The following is a 20,356-nucleotide window of genomic DNA, read 5'->3' as shown; positions in this document are numbered from 1 at the left end:
AGCCTTTACATGTTTCAACACCTGGTCAAATGAATTTTATCTGATAGCACCACATCGATTTGGACAGGTCTTGCCCTCTTTCCTTAAAAGGAGCTCGTCTCCTCCGCCTTGAGAACACATAGAGTAAATACATCTCCAATTCCAGGTAAGGGCAAGAAATCGACCGGAGACTTCAGTTGCCGCCTTTGAGCATGCCCAGAACATAAGGCGCATGCTCAGTAGCATTGGAACAGGAGCCTAGACGGCGTTTCCGCCCTCCTTCAAGTGCCCGTACCGAATGTCACATGACTTGTCCAAGATGGCTGCGCCCATGTTGGTAAGTGACCTGGTGGAGGTGCATGGTTTTTTCCCCCTTGGCAATCTTGCCTTGGCCATGTTAGCAGCGGAGCTGGAAGGACCGGGGGTGGGGAGTCGGAAGCGAGGAAGTGTTTACTTTCACACGGCCGGTATGGATAAGAGAATGTGCTGTTGTTGCTGCTTTCCATGTGGCTGCTGGGGAAATTGATGTTTTCCTTCCCAAATTAATCTCTGCTCTGCACGGTTGTCACCTTTTCTACGGGCTTTTCGCCCGCGCCGTTAGCAGCAACTTGGCAGACAGAAATTAAGCAAGGGGCGCTTATTCCTACTGTTGAATTTCTCTGCAAGCAAAGCTTCCATTTGGAGGACTTTATCAGCAGCAAGACATAAAAAAGTGGGAACCGGCAACACTCCTTGCATCTCCTGGGGGAAGATGATGAGTGCTCATAGCTACTTTGGTTACCAACTTCCTATTATACCAGAGCTGCTGTGCTTTAACAGCTGTGACAAAAGAGATAATTTAGTAGCTGGAAACTTTCCCCATTACTACATCTCTCTGCTGGGGATAGTTTCTCCTGTTGCATTTTTGCCTGACACCTGCTACTGCTAAAAGCACAGGAGCCTTGCTAGGAAGATGTCAGCAGCACATTCTCCCATCCCAGCAAAAAGGGTTCCTTAGCTGCTCTTTCCCTTCCTCTCTCCTTTTGTACAGTCATTCATGGAGACAGTTGCTCATATAATAGAGAAATGTGTATTGGTTTCTGAGTAGCCGAGTTCATAAGTGTCTAGTCTTTATTTTGTTTTGGCTAAACTGAAAGACCTACAGCTCCTTGGGTTTGCACTTGTTTTCATTACAGTGATACCTTTGGTTACAGATGCTTCAGGTTACATATGATTCAGGTTACAGACTCCACTAACCCAGAAATAGTACCTCAGGTTAAGAACTTTGCTTCAGGATGAGAACAGAAATCGTGCAGCAGCAGCGGGAGGCCCCATTAGCTAAAGTGGTACCTCAGGTTAAGACAGTGGCGTAGCGTGGGGGGTGCAGGGGGGGCCGGCCGCACCGGGCGCAACATCTAGGGGTTAGGGTTAGGGGGCGTAAATCCATGGGTTAGGGGGCGCAAATCCACGGGTTAGAGGGTGCAAATTACTTGCCTTGCCCCGGGTGCTGACAACCCACGCTACGCCACTGGGTTAAGAATAGTTTCAGGTTAAGAACGGACCTCCGGAACGAATTACCGTATTTTTCGCTCCATAGGACGCACTTTTTCCCCTCCAAAAATGAAGGGGAAATGTGTGTGCGTCCTATGGAGCGAATGCAGGCTCCCTGGCTTCAGCGATAGCAAGGCAAAGCCTCGAAGCCTGCGCTCCGGAGGCTTCCCGTTGCTTCCGCTGAAGCCAGGAGAGTCTGCTCTTTGAGGCTGGCGGGGGGAAAGCAGCGCTTCCCCCATCGCCAGCCCCAGAGGATGGGGGGCAGCAGGAAGGCGCGCAATGCCTTCCCGCACCTCCCCAACCTGCCTTTGAGGCTGGCGGGGGGAAAGCAGCGCTCCCCCCATCGCCAGCCCCAGAGGATGGGGGGCAGCAGGAAGGCGCGCAATGCCTTCCCGCACCTCCCCAACCTGCCTTTGAGGCTGGCGGGGGGAAAGCAGCGCTCCCCCCATCGCCAGCCCCAGAGGATGGGGGGCAGCAGGAAGGCGCGCAATGCCTTCCCGCACCTCCCCAACCTGCCTTTGAGGCTGGCGGGGGGAAAGCAGCGCTTCCCCCATCGCCAGCCCCAGAGGATGGGGGGCAGCAGGAAGGCGCGCGACGCCTTCCCGCTACTCTCCAACCCTCCTGCAGGCTTTTGCGGGAGATGGGGGAATTCCCCCACCTCCCGCAAAAGCAGGCAAAAGCCGTGCGCTCTTTAAAGAGGCTGCACGGCTTTGCTGGCTTTTGCGGGAGGTGGGGGAATTCCCCCACCTCGCAGAAAAGCCTGCAAGAGCCCCGCAGCCTTTAAAGAGCGCACGGCTCTTGGGGGCTTTTCCCCAAGGAGGGAGAAGGGACTGACTGGCCGAGTCAGTCCCTTCTCCCTCCTGCAGGCTTTTGCGGGAGATGGGGGAATTCCCCCACCTCCCGCAAAAGCAGGCAAAAGCCGTGCGCTCTTTAAAGAAGCTCCGTGGCTTCTGCTGGCTTTTCTAGGAGGTGGGGGAATTCCCCCACCTCGCAGAAAAGCCTGCAAGAGCCCCGCAGCCTTTAAAGAGCGCACGGCTCTTGGGGGCTTTTCCCCAAGGAGGGAGAAGGGACTGACTGGCCGAGTCAGTCCCTTCTCCCTCCTGCAGGCTTTTGCGGGAGATGGGGGAATTCCCCCACCTCCCGCAAAAGCAGGCAAAAGCCGTGCGCTCTTTAAAGAAGCTCCGTGGCTTCTGCTGGCTTTTCTAGGAGGTGGGGGAATTCCCCCACCTCGCAGAAAAGCCTGCAAGAGCCCCGCAGCCTTTAAAGAGCGCACGGCTCTTGGGGGCTTTTCCCCAAGGAGGGAGAAGGGACTGACTGGCCGAGTCAGTCCCTTCTCCCTCCTGCAGGCTTTTGCGGGAGATGGGGGAATTCCCCCACCTCCCGCAAAAGCAGGCAAAAGCCGTGCGCTCTTTAAAGAAGCTCCGTGGCTTCTGCTGGCTTTTCTAGGAGGTGGGGGAATTCCCCCACCTCGCAGAAAAGCCTGCAAGAGCCCCGCAGCCTTTAAAGAGCGCACGGCTCTTGGGGGCTTTTCCCCAAGGAGGGAGAAGGGACTGACTGCCGTTTCAGTCCCTTCTCCCTCCTGATCGAAAAGCCCGCAGGAGTCAAGCGGGGCTCCTGTGGGCTTTTGCGGGAGGTGGGGGAATTCCCCCACCTCGCGCAAAAGCAGGGAGGTCTTGGAGTAGCGCACAGCTGCGTGCAGCCTGTCCACTGCTCCCAGAGCGGGGGGGGGGGGGGAATCATATTTTTTCCTTGATTTCCCCCCCTGAAAACTAGGTGCGTCCTATGGTCCGGTGCGTCCAATCGTGCGAAAAATACGGTAAATTCTTAACCTGAGGTATCACTGTAATGTGGATTCCAAAAACAGTGTATGCTGTACGACCAGCTGGTGGTGCTATACATCAACAAAAGATGCTACTTCTGTGTTTTGACTACAGTATTCTATTCTGTACAGCATTCTTAATACATAATTTTATAATGTTGGGTTGCTGTTTCTGCTTGGCAGGGCTCTTGTGCTGTTAGCAACTGCATGGCAGACAGAAAATGTGTAGAAGGAGTTTTTGCCTTCACTGTTGTCTCCTTGCCAGGAAACCAGTTACCTGCTAGATTTCTGACCTTATCCAGGGTTGTGCACTATTTAAAAGGGTTTACAGCTCAGTCCTGGCCATGTCTACTCCAGTGTAAATCCTGCTGAATTTAGTGGGGCTTGCTCCCAGGAAAGTGTGGTTAGGATTGCAGCCTAATCCCATTTAGCCAAGAGTAAGCCCGGTAGACAGCATCTTAAAAAGCAGAGACATCAGCTTGCCAACAAAGGTCCGTATAGTTAAAGCTATGGTTTTCCCAGTAGTGATGTATTGAAGTGAGAGCTGGACCATAAAGAAGGCTGATCGCCAAAGAATTGATGCCTTTGAATTCTGGTGCTGGAGGAGACTCTTGAGAGTCCCATGCACTGCAAGAAGATCAAACCTTTTCATTCTGAAGGAAATCAGCCCTGAGTGCTCACTGGAAGGACAGATCCTGAAGCTGAGGCTCCAATACTTTGGCCACCTCATGAGAAGAGAAGACTCCCTGGAAAAGACCCTGATGTTGGGAAAGATGGAGGGCACAAGGAGAAGGGGACGACAGAGGACGAGATGGTTGGACAGTGTTCTCGAAGCTACCAGCATGAGTTTGACCAAACTGCGGGAGGCAATGGAAGACAGGAGTGCCTGTTGTGCTCTGGTCCATGGGGTCACGAAGAGTCGGACACGACTAAACGACTAAACAACAACAACAACAAACAAGCCCAGTAGAATTTAATAGAGCTTGCATCTGAGTAGACAGTGTTAAGCTTGTGCTGCTAATCCTCTACGTGTAATTAATTGGTTAAATCAAAATATTGCTGCCTCTAATGGTACACTTAGGTAGTAAGTGCCAACAGAAGCGGAGCCAAAACAAAACTTAGATGCGTGGTTGGTTGTAAGGTTTGTGCGCGCGTTCCTGTCCACTTTCCATCTTTTGAGTTAGCCCAAAATGTCTGAAGAGGGCTATAGCGGATTGTTGAAGTGAGTTCATGAGGGGAGATGTGAACAGGAGACTTCCCTTGCTCACTGTGCAAAGTGGCAGCGGGGAGAGCAGCACAGCAGCACAGCAGAAGTCTCAGCTCTGCAGATATCCAGAGGAATCTGGTTGCTTGCTGTTAAAAATAGAACATTAACCTAGATCAGGCACCCCCAACCTGCAGCCCTCCAGCTGTTTTGGCCTACAACTCCCATGATCCCTTGCTAACAGGACCAGTGGTCTGGGATGATGGGAATTGTAGTCCAAAACATCTGGAGGGCCAAAGGTTAGGGATGCCTGACCTAGATGGACTACACGTTCCGATCCAGTTGGCTTTCTCTTTTGTTCTTATGGCTGCACAGGAAGAAAGTGTGAGAGGTAACTCTGAAACTGCTGCTGTGCAATTTCCCTCCCGTGATTCATAAGGCAACATCCTAATTGCTTAACTAGTCTGAGATTTTTTGAAGCGGATGCAGCCAGCCTTGCTGCGGTGCCAGAGGGCAACTTGTAAACAGGACTTTTCTTTTCCCTGGCTTGTGTTTGATTTGGTTGTCAGCTAGACCAGTGTTTTTCAACCACTGTTCCGCGGCACACTAGTGTGCTGCGAGATGTTGCCTGGTGTGCCGCGGGAAAAATTGAAAAATTCAAAAGATTTAAAAATAAAGTATTTTATAATTTTTCATATTTCTGTTTACTTACTATTTCATAATAAAGTAATTATAAAATTCTTTCTTTGTGTTTATTTGATTCCTATTCAAGAGAATTACTTAATATATATAGTCAATATAGGCACAGAGTTAATTTTTTTAACATTTTCTAATGGTGGTGTGCCTCGTGAATTTTTTCATGAAACAAGTGTGCCTTTGCCCAAAAAAGGTTGAAAAACACTGAGCTAGACGGGCTGGGAAGAAATGTGGTCTGTTGGTTTCCCTCTTTAACATTTCCTTTCCTGTTTCTCTGCTTGAGAGCAATTGAGCCCTTAATGCATCTGTTTGGCACCTTGGATTGCGGATGGGATTGCCAATTCCTTCCTGGGTTTTGTCTCTTATGAGCAGTGTGTTGTCTGCAGACATTAGCAGATGGGGATGTTCACCTGCCACAAAGTTCTTTTTCTTTTTCTAGTATGGCCGGTTTAGCAACCCTAGTTTGACAGATCTGGATGTAAGAGCTCCAGATCTGAATCAATATGGCGAAACAATATGGGCTCATCAGGAGGACCAACTGCTGCTTGTGCATATAAAATGGGAATTGTGGCATATTTCTGTGGGTGGGTGTAGAAAGAGTCAAAGAAAGGATAAGAGAGAGTGGGGGGACAACAGATCTAAATAGACTGGAGACCAGCACAAGAGCCCTGCTGGATCAGACCAAGATATTTATTTATTCATACATACATGCATGCATACATACATACATACATACATACTCTGCCTTTTTCCCCTGATGGGACTCAAGGCCGCTTACATATAAAAATAAGAACCACTAAAACATAAGTGAAAAAAACCCCACTCATTAAAAAACAGTTGAACATTGATAGAAGTAAGCGTAAATACATATATGTAATCTCCTGCAGCCAATCAGAAGCCGCGCCTTGGTTTTCGGTTTCAGGAGTCAAATGAACCTTCCGGAACAGATTAAGTTCGAGAACCAAGATTCCACTGTACATGGTTAAAAAAGTAGGGAAGAGGCTCTCCAGATGTTGTTAGACTCCAGCTCTTATCAGCCCCAGCCAACGTGAACAATGGCCAAGGATGATGGCAGTAGGGCTGGGTGATAGATCATACCAAAGCAGTTTGAAGTCCTTATTGTGATATCTGTTTCATAATATTTGACCTGGTGATATAGTGCGAATCATGGTGTGTGTGTGTGTGTGTGTGTGTGTGTGTGTGTGTGTGTGTGTGCTATGCAAAAATCACAATGTGGGGAAAACCTTATTTCAGACTTTGTGATATATCAGTACAGTGGTACCTCGGGTTAAGAACTTAATTCGTTCTGGAGGTCTGTTCTTAACCTGAAACTGTTCTTAACCTGAGATACCACTTTAGCTAATGGGACCTCCCACTGCTGCTGCACCACCGGAGCACGATTTCTGTTCTCATCCTGAGGTAAAGTTCTTAACCCAAGGTACTATTTCTGGGTTAGCAGAGTCTGTAACCTGAAGCGTATGTAACCCGAGATACCACTGTATATCGCAATGTTTAGCTGGTGATATATTGCGTTGTTGAAAACCACGTATCGCCCAGCCCTAGATAGGAATTAGACCCCACCAGCATATATAGAGCAGAATATATAAGTGCCAAAAATTATGCAGGAGAGTTATATTGCTGAATGAGTTAACAAGCGGCTGGACCTGGAAAAGCGGAAGAATGGTGGCCTAAAAAGGATTTATCGTGTTAATGTGGGAAATGGTCACGTTACATTTCCAACCTTCCGTTGGAGGTGCAAGAATGAATGACACAAGGAAACTGCAATATTTCGACAAAATGTGTCTTCCTTTCCAAATAACTCTCTCTCTCCCTCACCCCTAACCCTTGTTTGTTCTTTCTCCAGTTCCAGCACAGCAGAGGCTTTGTCTCATTATGCTATACCAGCCTCCGGTATAGGAGCAAATCAACTCTCCCCACTCCAGGTCCCGTGAAAAGCAAGTTTCTCCAGTACCTCTGCGACCGCTTCTATGACATCGAAACCATTGTAGACTTTGGCAAGAGGCTAAGGCTATGGAACGCACAAAGGAAAAACAGGTATATGCCCCAGCCTCATGTTTTTCAGGAACGTTTCTGTTGGGAATCTGAGGTGAGAGACCCACGTGGCAGAAGTTGTCCCCAGTTCCAGTCACCACACAGAGGCAGCTTAAGGTCCAAGACATTTTACAGCTGCAGAAGATAAGGCTTCAGTAATACAGTTCCGGATCCTGATGTATATGTACAGTTTGTAGGCTTTGTAGATACAGATACAGGCAACTCCCCACCTACGTACATTCAAGGCGTAAGGTCTCTCCCGGAATGCCCCACAGAGGACCTTAAGGTCCATAAATAGCAACACCTTAGAGGTCCCGGGCCCTAAGGAAGTTAGATTAGCCTCAACAAGACTTGCCCCGGCCTGGTGGAACGCTCTGTCTCATGAGACCAGGGCCCTGCAGGATCTGATTTCTTTCCGCAGGGCCTGTAAGACAGAGTTGTTCCTCCTGGCCTTTGGCTTGGAATCAATTTGATTCCCCCTCTTTCTTTTTTCCTTTCTCCTCCTGTGATGAGGCTGTATTTTAATGTTTTAATGTTGTATTTAACCTTGTTTTTAAGTTGTATTTCAATCAATTTGTTTTTATTATTGGTTGTTAACCGCCCTGAGCCCGGCCTTGGCTGGGGAGGGCGGGGTATAAATAAAATTTATTATTATTATTATTATTAAGGTACATGTGTGACCACAGATGCATGCACTATTTTTGGCCCCGGAAGGGGGCAGGGTGAAGCACATCACACCAACACACACGTTGCCTTGGAACACAACCTCCGCCCAAATTACAGATACTGTATATACAAGCACAAAGTATTTCTGTTGCTCCAGCAATTAAGGCGTCACAGACTCCAGCTCACAGACAGACTCGCTGACTGACTAATGAGCTGATATGCCTTAATCACTTATGGCAATGGCTCAGTGCCGCCTATATAGTAACTGGGTTCGCTGACCTTGCACATGTTGCCTTACCTCCTACATGGGATGGTTTTGCACATGAAGGAAATTAACCCCTTCCTCCATATCGGGTTCCTCCAACAGTTTCTAGACCAGAGGTGACCCTCTAGGCATTGCTGGTCTCCCAGCTCCCACCAGCCCCAGCCGACATGGCCAAAGGGAAGGGATGATGGGAGCTGTAGTCGGACAGCCTGCCTGGGGATCCTTGAATCTGGACTGTTTTCTCACACTAGCAACGCATCCTGTAGAATTCTATCTGTGATACTTCAGCTGCACGAACAGAATGGATTTCAGGAACCCAAAAGTCGTACTGTATTGAAAAAATACGACTCTCGAGCCCTCTGGCCCCAGAATGGGAACCAGGCGTTCCGTTTTGGTAACAGTAACCCCGGTTTAAGGAGTCATTTGGCGCCTAGCTTATAAATAATAATAATAAATTTTTATTTATATCCTGCCCTCCCCAGCCGAAGCCGGGCTCAGAGCGGCTAACAACAGTAAAATAGTACAGCATTCTAAAATCAATTCATTATAAAATCAGTTCAAACCAAACTGATGGCAACCATTGGGCTAGAGTTCTGTGAGGATTACAGAAGAAGGGGGTCAGACTGTGCCTTGGCCAAAGGCCTGGTGGAACAACTCCATCTTGCAGGCCCTGCGGAAAGATGTCAAGTCCCCCAGGGCCCTAGTCTCTTAGGACAGAGCGTTCCACCAGATTGGGGCCACAGCCGAAAATGCCCTGGCTCTGGTTGAGGCCAGCCTAAGCTCCCTATGGCCCGGGACCTCTGAGATGTTTCTGTTTGAAGACCGTAAGGTCCTTCATGGGACATACCAGGAGAGGCGGTCCCATAGGTACGAGGGTCCTAGGCCGTATAGGACTTTGAAGGTTAAAACCAGCACCTTAAACCTGATCCTATACTGGTATAGCACTGAATGAATGTGATCCCGCAGCGAGGACCCTGTAAGGAGTCTTGCCATAGCATTCTGCACCCGCTGGAGTTTCTGGGTCAGTCTCAAGGGCAGCCCCACGTAGAGCAAGTTACAATAATCCAGTCTGGAGGAGAGCTCAGTGTGGAGGAAGATGGAGGCAAAGTTGGAAAGGAAAGAGGGATTGAAAAATTAGCGTCATAAAGTGAGCTTCCTACCGCCCCAGCGTAGCTTTAGACCACGTTTGTTTGTTTGTTTTGTTTTAATGCCCTTCTTTAATGTGGGATCGGGTGAACGACAAAGAGCAGGTTACAAGTGATTTGAATGACTAACATGTCCCAACTTGACCCTCAGATACAACATCCAGGCGAAGAACTATTTTGGGGGAAATATCGCAGCTGCCCTCTTTGTCCTGGCTTTGAAGGGAAGCATTAGGTATGTCAAACGTGCTCTGGCCAAAGCACTGCATTGTGGGAGTTACCTGAGGATCTTCTCAGAGACTCTTGATCCCCTGAGGGCCTCTGTAGATTCCCGCTTGGTGTTTTCTTTGATGTTCTTTCCAGTTTTATAGCCCAAGGCAGCTAGAATAAAACTGGGTGGGCGGCTTGTTCTGCCAGTTTTCTGTGGGAGCCATTTTGTTGATCCCAGTCACTCGTGCATTTAAAAACACCTCTAGAAACCCCTCAGGAAAGGAGAAAGAAAAGGCTTTTAAACAAACGTAGCTATTGTTTGCTGAGCTTCTTGTTATACAAAAATACATACAATGTATTTCAAAGCATACGTTGCCCTTTTTTTGTTGTTCGATAAATTTATCAATGAATCAATTTTATTTATTGATACTTATTCAGAGATATACAGAAATACATACCCATTGTAAAGTATCTTTTTATATAATATGCTGAGATAAAATAGAGATAAAAAAGAGAAAAGTCATAAAGAAGAAAGTATAAGAAAAGGAGAAATCTAAAGAGGAGAAAGCAAGAGAAAAGGAAAAGAAAGAAAAAACTAATGAAAGATACAGTAGAAAAAAGGAGTTCTGAGTCTCTACAGCTACATATGATTTTTATTCTTTAAGATCCAACCATTCTCTCTTCTATAAACCAGTATTTCTTTTTCAGTCTTAAAATCCAACTATTAGAAGTTCATTTTCTCTTTCAGGCAGAAAGTCCCTAAGAAATTTTCAATCCTTAACAAATGTTAGTGGTGATTTTTCTCTACTTAAACATGTTAGCTTAGCCATCTCAGCCAAATCCAATAATTTTATCAGTCATTCTTCTATAGTGGGTCTTTCCATCTTTTGGCGTGTAGTAGTTTCGTCGCAGTAATCATATATTGGAGTAATTGTCCATAATCCTTTTCTAACTGTATTTCAGTTAGCCCTAAAAGAAAGAGTTCTGGCTTCACAGTTGGATATTAACTGGTAAATATATGTTGCAGTAGAAGCATATTTGCATAAAAACACATGTGATAAAAAAAATGTACAAAGGAAGCCTCCATATCAGTAGCAGAAAAACTTGGCAGCACAGCTAACAGCAAACCCTATTGCCTAAGGCAGTCAAAGACCTCTGAGAAAAGGTTAAGTTTTTACCTGGTGCTACCTGCCAAGGAGCCAGGTGGAAATCTCTAGGTAGAGCATGCCTGGATAGAGCGGGTGGCGCTGTGGTCTAAACCACTGAGCCTCTTGGGCTTGCCGATCAGAAGGTCGGTGGTTCGAATCCCCACGATGGGGTGAGCTCCAGTTGCTCGGTCCCTGCTCCTGCCAACCTAGCAGTTCGAAACCACATGAAAGTGCAAGTAGATAAATAGGTACCACTCCAGCGGGAAGGTAAACGGCGTTTCCGTGCGCTGCTCTGGTTCGCCAGAAGCGACTTAGTCATGCTGGCCACATGAGATGAGATGAGCGAGATGAGCGCAGCAACCCCAGAGTCGTCCGCAACTGGACCTAATGGTCAGGGGTCCCTTTACCTTTACCTGCCAAGGATCCAGGTGGAATCACTGGGTAGATCATGCCATAATGGGAACCAGAAAGGGCCCTTTTCCCTTGCCATTATTCTCTGAGCTTCTCTCAAAGTTAGAACCTGTTAGGCGTCCGAACCTATTTATATCCTGCTCTCCCCAGCTGAAGCCGGGCTCAGAGCGGCTAACAACAGTAAAAATAACACAATGTACATAAAATCACAATCAATTTATTGAAATACATTGTAAAATCAATTCAATTCTAAAATCAATTCAGAGTCAAATTAATGGCAACCATTGGGCTAGACTGTTCTATGTGGATTACTGAAGGAGGCGGTCAGACTGTGCCTTGGCCAAAGGCCTGGTGGAACAGCTCCGTCTTGCAGGCCCTGCGGAAAGATGTCAAGTCCCGCAGGGCCCTGGTCTCTTGTGACAGAGCGTTCCACCAGATCGGGGCCACGGCCGAAAAAGCCCTGGCTCTGGTTGAGGCCAGCCTATCCTCCCTGTGGCCCGGGACCTCCGAGATGTTTTTGTTTGAAGACCGTAAGGTCCTCCGTGGGACATACCAGGAGCGGCGGTCCCATAAGATTATCTGAATAATCCTGCCAGTATTATACCCCTCGCGCACACATGGCGTCTGCTTCCTGCCTTTTGCTGAAACTGCCCTGTGAGAGAACCACCTACAAGAACGGGTTGTAACAAGGCAACATGGTTTTTGTTTCAGGCTCCGGGGCAAAACGGAATGGGAGGACCAGAAGGGCGGCTTGGTTTTCCTACAAGACAAAGAGACCTGCCTGGAGGGAGCCAACCTCAGCGGCTCCATCATCAACTACGACGGCCTGGATAACCTGGGTAATAAGACGTTGTGCTTTTGAGTCTCCAGAGGGCTTTCAGGTGGCCGGACCTGTGTTGTCCTCGCTGCAGGAATAGGCAGCTGGAGGCTCTGGGTTCAAATGTATCCACCCTCCACAGCAGTTTCAAGCAGTTGTTAAATTATAGGGGGAGAAGACAGGGGGCTGTTAATGAAATCTGCAAGCCTCCCCCCCCCACCTGAATCCCCCAATTTTAGTTAAATCCCCCACACCTTCGTAGCCTTTAAAAAAAAAGTAGCTAAAGGGGTCATCACAGAAGATAAGGAATCTGGGCCTCCTCTGTCCCTCTCTCTCCAAGGACACCCCTTCCCCTTACTGATCTTACCACTTTCTCCTGGGCCCCATTTGCACAATACATTAAATGTACAGTGGTACCTTCGGGTTAAGAACTTAATTCGTTCCAGAGGTCCGTACTTAACCTGAAACTGTTCTTAACCTGAAGCACCACTTTAGCTAATGGGGACTTCCGCTGCCATTGCGTCACCGGAGCACGATTTCTGTTCTCATCCTGAAGCAAAGTTCTTAACCTGAAGCACTATTTCTGGGTTAGCGGAGTCTAACCTGAAGTGTATGTAACCTGAGGTACCACTGTACTCTTACACCACTTTAAGCAGCCATGGTTCCCCCCAAGGAATTCTGGGAGCTGTAGTTTGTTAAGGGTGCCGAGAGTTGTAAGAAGATCCCATTCTCCTCACAGAGCTACACTTTACAGAGTGGTTTAACAATCGGTCCCTCTTCTCAGTGAGCTCTAGAAAAGCGCTGCAGAAAGAAGCCCTTCCTTTTTAGCTGTCCTGGATCTTCAAAAATACAGTCACAAGTTCTAGTTCTAGTGCGGCAGAGAGAGGGAGCAAAACCTTTCCCCTCACACTTTCTCCAGGCCACGTGTAGTTTTATAAACTTCTGTTATGTCGCCTCGCCGTTTCTCCAAACTGAGAAGCCCCGGGCGCTGCAAACTTTCCTTCTAGGGAAATTGTTCCATCCTCCTTTATCGTTCCCGGTTGCGCTTTTCTGAACCTTTTCCAACTCTGCAATCTCCTTTTTGGAGTGACACAATTAGAGCTGTATGCTGGCATTATTCGTCCCGTTTGCACCAGCCCAACCCCTTAGCAGGGCACAAGGAGGGCGAGTTTTTCAGGTGAGGTTGATCAGAACCACACATGGTATTCTAAGTGCAGTCGCAACATAGGTTTGTATGGTGGTTGCTGTCTAACAGGAAAATTTAATAATACTAGTAATAATTTTATTATTAATACCCTGCCCAACTGGCTGAGTTTCCACAGCTACTCTGGGCGGCTTCCAACACATAGAAACATACATGAAACATGAAATTTATCACGGTCAGAGACCAGCTTGAGAAACACAAATGGAACTACAATCCCAATAGCAAAACAAAACATTTAAAACAATATACAACAATGGATTTTAAGTTTTAAAGTGTGATAGGCATGAAAACTTTAAAATAGACTACCTTAGAGAAATGACCCAAAGTCACCCATGGATCCGGGTTTGGGAATTTTCTTAACAAACCAGATTGAATCGGGGGATGATTTGCGCCTACAGATCTGTGTGCAGAATCTGGCTACAATCCAGGTCGTCTTGTGGTCTTTGCCTAACAGGAGAAGGTCGCGTTTTTGCTTTACCGGGAGGTCAGCAAGCCTCACCAGCAGGGGGTCAATGGTTTCACAGAAACATAATAAAGCATCAAATGTTAAAAAATATTCCCTGAACAAGGCTACCTTCGGATGTCTTCCTAAAGTTTGGTAGTTCTTTATCTCCTTGACATCTGATGGGATGGCGTTCCACACGGTGTGTGCCTCTGGCAAGACATTGCGCAGGCAGGCAGGGTCTCAAGTCGGCATACCAGATGGAGCTGGTAGACAGCTGCCCTGGACACAGAACTGATCTGCAGTAGCCAGTGATTTTTTTCTGGTGATACGCAATCATATGGACACTGAGGTCCAGTGCCAAGGGCCTTCTGGTGGTTCCCTCACTGCGAGAAGCCAAGTTACAGGGAACCAGGCAGAGGGCCTTCTCGATGGTGGCACCCGCCCTGTGGAACGCCCTCCCACCAGATGTCAAAGAGAACAACAACTACCAGACTTTTAGAAGGCATCTGAAGGCAGCCCTGTTTAGGGAAGCTTTTAATGTTTGATGCATTACTGTATTTTAATCTTTGTTGGAAGCCGCCCAGAGTGGCTGGGGAAGCCCAGCCAGATGGGCGGTGTATAAATAATAAATTATTATTATAAATTATTATATGGGTGGAGGGGTGGCGTAGGAAAGGAAACGGCAATGTCTCATCAAATACCTATCATGCATCTGATAGAATTGGGCTCTGGGCAACACCTCTTTCCTCCCCCTCACCGCCCCTCCACAATAAATTTGTTAGGTGCTACAGAGCTGCCATGTTTTTACTTTTAAGTCCCTGTCAGAGAAAAAGGCAGGGTATAAATAAATACATCATCATAATAGGGTTGCAGAGTTCTGATAGGTACTGTATTTTTTGCTCTATAAGACGCACCAGACCACAAGATGCACCTAGTTTTTGGAGGAGGAAAACAAGAAAAAGAATAAATTCTGAATCTCAGAAGCCAGAACAGCAAGAGGGATCGCTGTGCAGTGAAAGCAGCAATCCCTCTTGCTGTTCTGGCTTCTGGGATAGCTGTGCAGCCTGCATTCGCTCCATAAGACGCACACACATTTCCCCTTACTTTTTAGGAGGGAAAAAGTGAGTCTTATAGAGCAAAAATACAGTATCTCTTTTTAGCACTGAGCACACACCTGTTTGGACCATGTTACATGCAGGCAGGCATTGTACGGGGGTTGGGTTAGATGCAGATTGGCCACAGCCAGTTTACAAACCTGCTTTTCCTTCCCACCCTCCGTCCCGCAGTCAACCAAAGAAACCTGAAGCAGCTGGACTTCAGCAGGTGCCCCTACATCGACGACTGGAGTCTGAGCCGCCTTCACAACTTTGCAGACACCCTGCAGGAGCTTTCACTGGCTGGGTGCCCGCAGGTCACTGAGAGGGGGCTGGCCTGCCTCCACCAGCTCGAGTGAGTACCAGTCAATCGAAGGGGGTCCGAGTCACGTTGCCTAGCAAGCAGGGGCTAGGAGTCTCCAGGGAACTCTTGCCTGAGAGCAGAATCCAGATATAAAGTCAGAGGTCCTGTCCAGAGGTTACAGATGGAGAACCAGTGTCCTTCCAGGAGTTGTTGGACTACGGTTCCCAAGAGTTGCAAAGGATGATGGGAGTTGTACTCCAGAAGCGTTTGGAAGGTTTGCCTGTCCCCGATCTAAACCACATGGACCGAAAGGCGAGGGAAGCACTTTAAAGGTTTTAACCTTTAAAGCCCTATACGGCCTAGGACCCTCGTACCTACGGGACTGCCTCTCCTGGTAAGTCACACGGAGGACCTCTTCAAACAAAAATATATTGGAGGTCCCGGGCCACAGGGAGGTTAGGCTGGCCTCAACCAGAGCCAGGGCGTTTTTGGCCGTGGCCCCGATCTGGTGAAACGCGCTGTCACAAGAGACCAGGGCCCTGTGGGATTTGACATCTTTCTGCAGGGCCTACAAGACGGAGCTGTTCCACCTGGCCTTTGGCCAAGGCACAGCCTGACTCCCTCCTTTGGTAATCCTCTTAGCATTCTAGCCCAGTGGTTGCCATTAATTTGATTTTGAATTGATTTTAGAATGAATTGATTTTAGAATTCATTTCAAATGATTGATTGTGATTTTATGTGAACTGTGTTGCTTTTATTGTTGTTGGCCGCTCTGAGCCCGGCTTCGGCTGGGGAGGGCGGGATATAAATAAAATATTATTATTATTATTTATTATTAAAGCTGCTGTGAGTCAGGCAGAGACAAGTAGGGAATCAGGACAATCTGGAAGAGGTTCAGGTCGTGGAGCATCTTCCTTGATTTGCAACCCTGAGTCAGGACAGGGTGTGGCCCTTGCAGATGAGCTGTTCCTTTAGGCTCTCTGCCACCCACGGTGTCGCCAGTTTTCCAAAGGTGATTTCCCCTTTCGGTTGTTTCGGGCCGGCTATTCAGGACTGCCCCGTGATGCTGAATGGCAAGAACTTCAGGACTGAGAAAAGGAGACGTTTCTCCCCACAACCTGTCATTAGCTTATGGAATTCCCTGCCGCTAAAATTCCACCAGTGAGTGATGTAGTGATGTATGGAAGTGAGAGCTGGACCATAAAAAAGGCTGATCGCCAAAGAATTGATGCTTTTGAATTATGGTGCTGGAGGAGACTCTTGAGAGTCCCATGGACTGCAAGAAGATCAAACCTCTGCATTCTGAAGGAAATCAGCCCTGAGTGCTCACTGGAAGGACAGATCCTGAATACAGCTCCAATACTTTGGCCACCTCATGAAAAGAGAAGACTCCCTGGAAAAGACCCTGATGTTGGGAAAGATGGAGGGCACAAGGAGAAGGGGACGACAGAGGACGAGATGGTGGGACAGTGTTTTCGAAGCTACCAACATGAGTCTGACCAAACTGCGGGAGGCAGTGGAAGACAGGAGTGCCTGGCGTGCTCTGGTCCATGGGGTCACAGAGAGTAGGACATGACTAAACGACTAAACAACAACAACAAAATTCCACCAGCTTGGGTGTTTGTTTATTTATTTATTTTTAAAAGGATTAAGCAACATTTATGGAGCAGCCAAGCTGCCGAGGGCTGTTAGCCATCACGGCTAAATGGAACCTCCACATTCAGAGGCACTGTACCTTCGCAACCTTCATAATTCTCTGTTTTAATAATACGCCGGAAAGCTAGCCGATCTGGTTTGTTGAATTTGTGCGTTGCTTGTAAGTCCCAAAGCAATTTACAAGGACCAAATAAGTAATACAGTAGAAAATACAAAAACGTATTTTAAAAAATTATAATCAGAGTAAACACAAAGCAGGCTAAAAAAAAATGCATGGGAGTGGATCATGTAAGTTAACCTGAAGCCCCGCAGATTAAAAGCAGGACTAGCTAAAGGAACCTTGGGTTGATTGGTTAAATTTGCCTCTAGTATTTTTTTAAAATGGGAGTGGGCAGTTCTTCTTCAGCCCAGTGGACACATGTCCTTATGGGTAGTAAAGGTAAAGATAAAGGGACCTCTGACAATTAGGTCCAGTTGTGGCCGACTCTGGGGTTGCGGCGCTCATCTTGCTTTATTGGCCGAGGGAACCGGCGTACAGCTTCTGGGTCATGTGGCCAGCATGAATAAGCCACTTCTGGCGAACCAGAGCAGCGCACAGAAATGCCATTTACCTTCCCGCTGGAGTGGTACCTATTTATCTACTTGCACTTTGACGTGCTTTCGAACTGCTAGGTTGGCAAGAGCAGGGACTGAGCAACAGGAGCTCACCCCATCGCAGGGATTCGAACCGTCAACCTTCCGATCGGCCAGCCCATGAGTCTCAGTAGTTTAGACCACAGCGCCACCCACATCCCCCCCTTATGGGCAGGGCAGCAGATGGGGCTTTTACCTTTGCACAACAGGGCTACATTCCAGCCATGCACAAAATAGACATTTCTGCAACACCCCTGTCCGTCCAGCCACACAAGAGGCAATCAGAGGACTTATTCCAGCTAATGAACATCACCTGAGGAAGAGCGATGGAGAAGCACTGGTAGAAGACCTGTCACAACCCAGGAAGCATTTCAAGGGATTCTGTATTCAGTCCCTGAGTGTGAGTCCCTGGTTTAGGCTTCTGTTTATGAAATTTATATTTTTCGTCTCACTGCAGAAAGTCCTGAATTGGCTTCCAACCCAAGTAAAAACACAATAGCAAAAATAAATAAATGACATAACTTTGTTGAAATCAAACTGAAGGATAGTCAAGGATGTAATATCATAAAAGGGTTTATCCCCGATATTGCCCCTCTACCTAGCCTACGGTGAACCGGTGAACCGTGAAACCGTGAAACCGTGAAACAAACCATTCAATCATGGGTCATAACTGTGAACACTCTTCTGCACCCGTATTTTAAAAGAAGCAATGTCATTGCATTGAGACATGATGTGTGTGTGTCATGGCTTAGAGGAGGCTTTGCTGTTCTGTTCTAAGATTACATTTGCTGTCTTGCATAAGGGCTAAGATGAGTTTTCATAAAGGCTAAATTAGTATTTCGCTCAGCTAATTGAGGGCACTGTTTTACTCAACCAAGAGGTGGTTAATTGATTGCTGCAATTGATTAATTGGCCACACACTGGAGCCCTCATTAAAATCCCCCCTGATTAATCCATTAAGGCTTTGGGTGTTTAATCTACCATCAAGTGTTGTAGTTGTTTAGTCATGTCCGACTCTTCGTGACCCCCTGGACCAGAGCACGCCAGGCACTCCTGTCTTCCACTGCCTCCCGCAGTTTGGTCAAACTCATGCTGGTAGCTTCGAAAACACTGTCCCACCATCTCGTCCTCTGTTGTCCCCTTCTCCTTGTGCCCTCCATCTTTCCCAACATCAGGGTCTTTTCCAGGGAGTCTTCTCTTCTCATGAGGTGGCCAAAGTCTTGGAGCCTCAGCTTCAGGATCTGTCCTTCCAGTGAGCACTCAGGGCTGATTTCCTTCAGAATGGAGAGGTTTGATCTTCTTGCGGTCCATGGGACTCTCAGGAGCAGGCACCCCCAACCTGCGGCCCTCCAGCTGTTTTGGCCTACAACTCCCATGATCCCTAGCTAAGAGGACCAGTGGTCAGGGATGATGGGAATTGGAGTCCAAAACATCTGGAGGGCCGCAGGTTGGGTGTGCCTGCTCAAAAGTCTCCTCCAGCACCATAATTCAAAAGCATCAATTCTTTGGCGACCAGCCTTCTTTATGCATCACTACAACTTTGCTGAAAGCCCTCTCTATTGGTAAAAATTTGCTTTATGAACCCTCCCTCTCTTGTCCTTTCAGGAATCTCAGGTTCTTGGATGTCTCCGACCTGCCCTCCGTCCGCCACAAAGAACTGGTTCGGATCCTGCTGGAGGAGATGCTGCCTCAGTGTCACATTGTGGGAATGAACTATCCTGAGGGGGTGGACCTGCCCTTGGACTCTGACAAACAGAGAGGCGAAATAGAGGAGGAGCACCAGGGAGGTGCTGGAAGCCAGAAAAAGAGAGAGGTCTCCATTTGAATGGGGAGGGCCGCATCTCAGAGACTCTTTCCCCTCCACCACCACCAACCATGCAAATCGGAGCGTTCCCTCAAAGGCGACACGAAGACAACAAAAGATGCTCTAAGCAGGGATGGGGAATCTGTAGCCCTCCAGGTGTTGCTGGACTCCAACTCCCATCAGCCCCGGCCAGCTTGGTTGGTGTTGAGGCATGATGGGACTTGGAGTCCAACAACACAGTTTCCCCACCCCTGTTCTAAAGAATGCCTGCACTATGGTTATTTCACCTTCCTTATGTTCTTCCACATAATAAACAGACCCTCTGTATTCTGGCAGTGTGTACCTCTGAGCTTTTATCGTTCCCTTTTAAATACAGTGGTACAGTGGTTTTTATACTGTAGTATAGTGTATTTTAAAATGGGGTTTCAGAGTTTTTAGGGGGTTTTGAATGTTTTATGTAGTGTTGCAGTTTCATTGTTCTGTATGGGACAATGACAATAAAGATATCATATATCGTATACCTCGATATACGCTTCAGGTTACCTACGCTTCAGGTTACATACGCTTCAGGTTACAGACTCCGCTCAGCCAGAAATAGTACCTCGGGTTAAGAACTTTGCTTCAGGATGAGAACAGAAATCGTGCTCCGGCGGCACGGCGGCAGCAGGAGGCCCCATTAGCTAAAGTGGTGCTCCAGCTTAAGAACAGTTTCAGATTAAGAACAGACCTCCGGAACAAATTAAGTACTTAACCCGAGGTACCACTGTAGTTTGGTGAGCACACCAGAACCAGAGTTGTTGTTGCAGGCATCTGTCTGTCTCAAGAGACAATAGAGTGCGCTTCCGGGGGTGAAGTCAAATGGCCGTGTTAGCAGCAATAAAGTGACCTCGCTGGGGCGCAAACCTGGGCAGTGTGGATGGAGGTCTGGGGCTGTTCAGTTGACAAGACCCCCCTCTCGGCCTCTCTGATGTTGTCCAATGGAAAGCTGAGCAAGATGTTGGGCACCAGCTTGGCTGAGGAGTTGACGGAAGGAGACGTACAAGGCACCATCCAACCACCTTAGGGACAACTTCAGAATTGTGTAGGGTTTACTCCGAAGCCTTTTCTGCTCCCAAAGATATCCTGCAAGGCAGCAGAGGGTTAGGATCAGAGTTTCCCTTCTCCTAGAAGGGCCACCTTCCCAGGCTGACGAGCCCCACCTGCCCTTAGAACGAAAGCAGCTTTTGGTATAAAATAGCATGCGTGTCCTGAACTTTTGGACACGGGTGACGCTGTGG

The 20,356-nt window shown here is 47.8% G+C and overlaps 1 protein-coding gene across 1 annotated transcript; it reads left to right on the top strand.

Moving 5' to 3' along the window:
- Positions 1–195: 195 nt before the first annotated feature.
- Positions 196–19,414, top strand: DMAC2 (distal membrane arm assembly component 2). The gene is made up of 6 exons (XM_081922331.1): positions 196–316; positions 7,093–7,283; positions 9,508–9,588; positions 11,834–11,961; positions 14,875–15,037; positions 18,881–19,414. The coding sequence occupies exons 1-6, from the start codon at positions 278–280 to the stop codon at positions 19,098–19,100; spliced, it is 822 nt and encodes a 273-aa protein (XP_081778457.1). The 5' UTR covers positions 196–277; the 3' UTR covers positions 19,101–19,414.
- The last annotated feature ends 942 nt before the right edge of the window (positions 19,415–20,356 follow it).

The sequence above is a fragment of the Podarcis melisellensis genome, assembly GCF_964234715.1.
Source record: "Podarcis melisellensis genome assembly, chromosome: 8".
In the NCBI taxonomy this organism is placed as follows: domain Eukaryota; kingdom Metazoa; phylum Chordata; class Lepidosauria; order Squamata; family Lacertidae; genus Podarcis; species Podarcis melisellensis.
This window is presented reverse-complemented; position numbering and strand designations above follow the sequence as displayed.

Excerpts from the sequence above, each read along its gene's own strand:
- DMAC2 (XM_081922331.1), top strand. The coding sequence starts at position 278 with ATGTCACATGACTTGTCCAAGATGGCTGCGCCCATGTTG. Across the intron at positions 9,589-11,833 it reads GCTTTGAAGGGAAGCATTAG|GCTCCGGGGCAAAACGGAAT; the intron begins GTATGTCAAACG and ends TTTTTGTTTCAG. Across the intron at positions 15,038-18,880 it reads GCCTGCCTCCACCAGCTCGA|GAATCTCAGGTTCTTGGATG; the intron begins GTGAGTACCAGT and ends TTGTCCTTTCAG.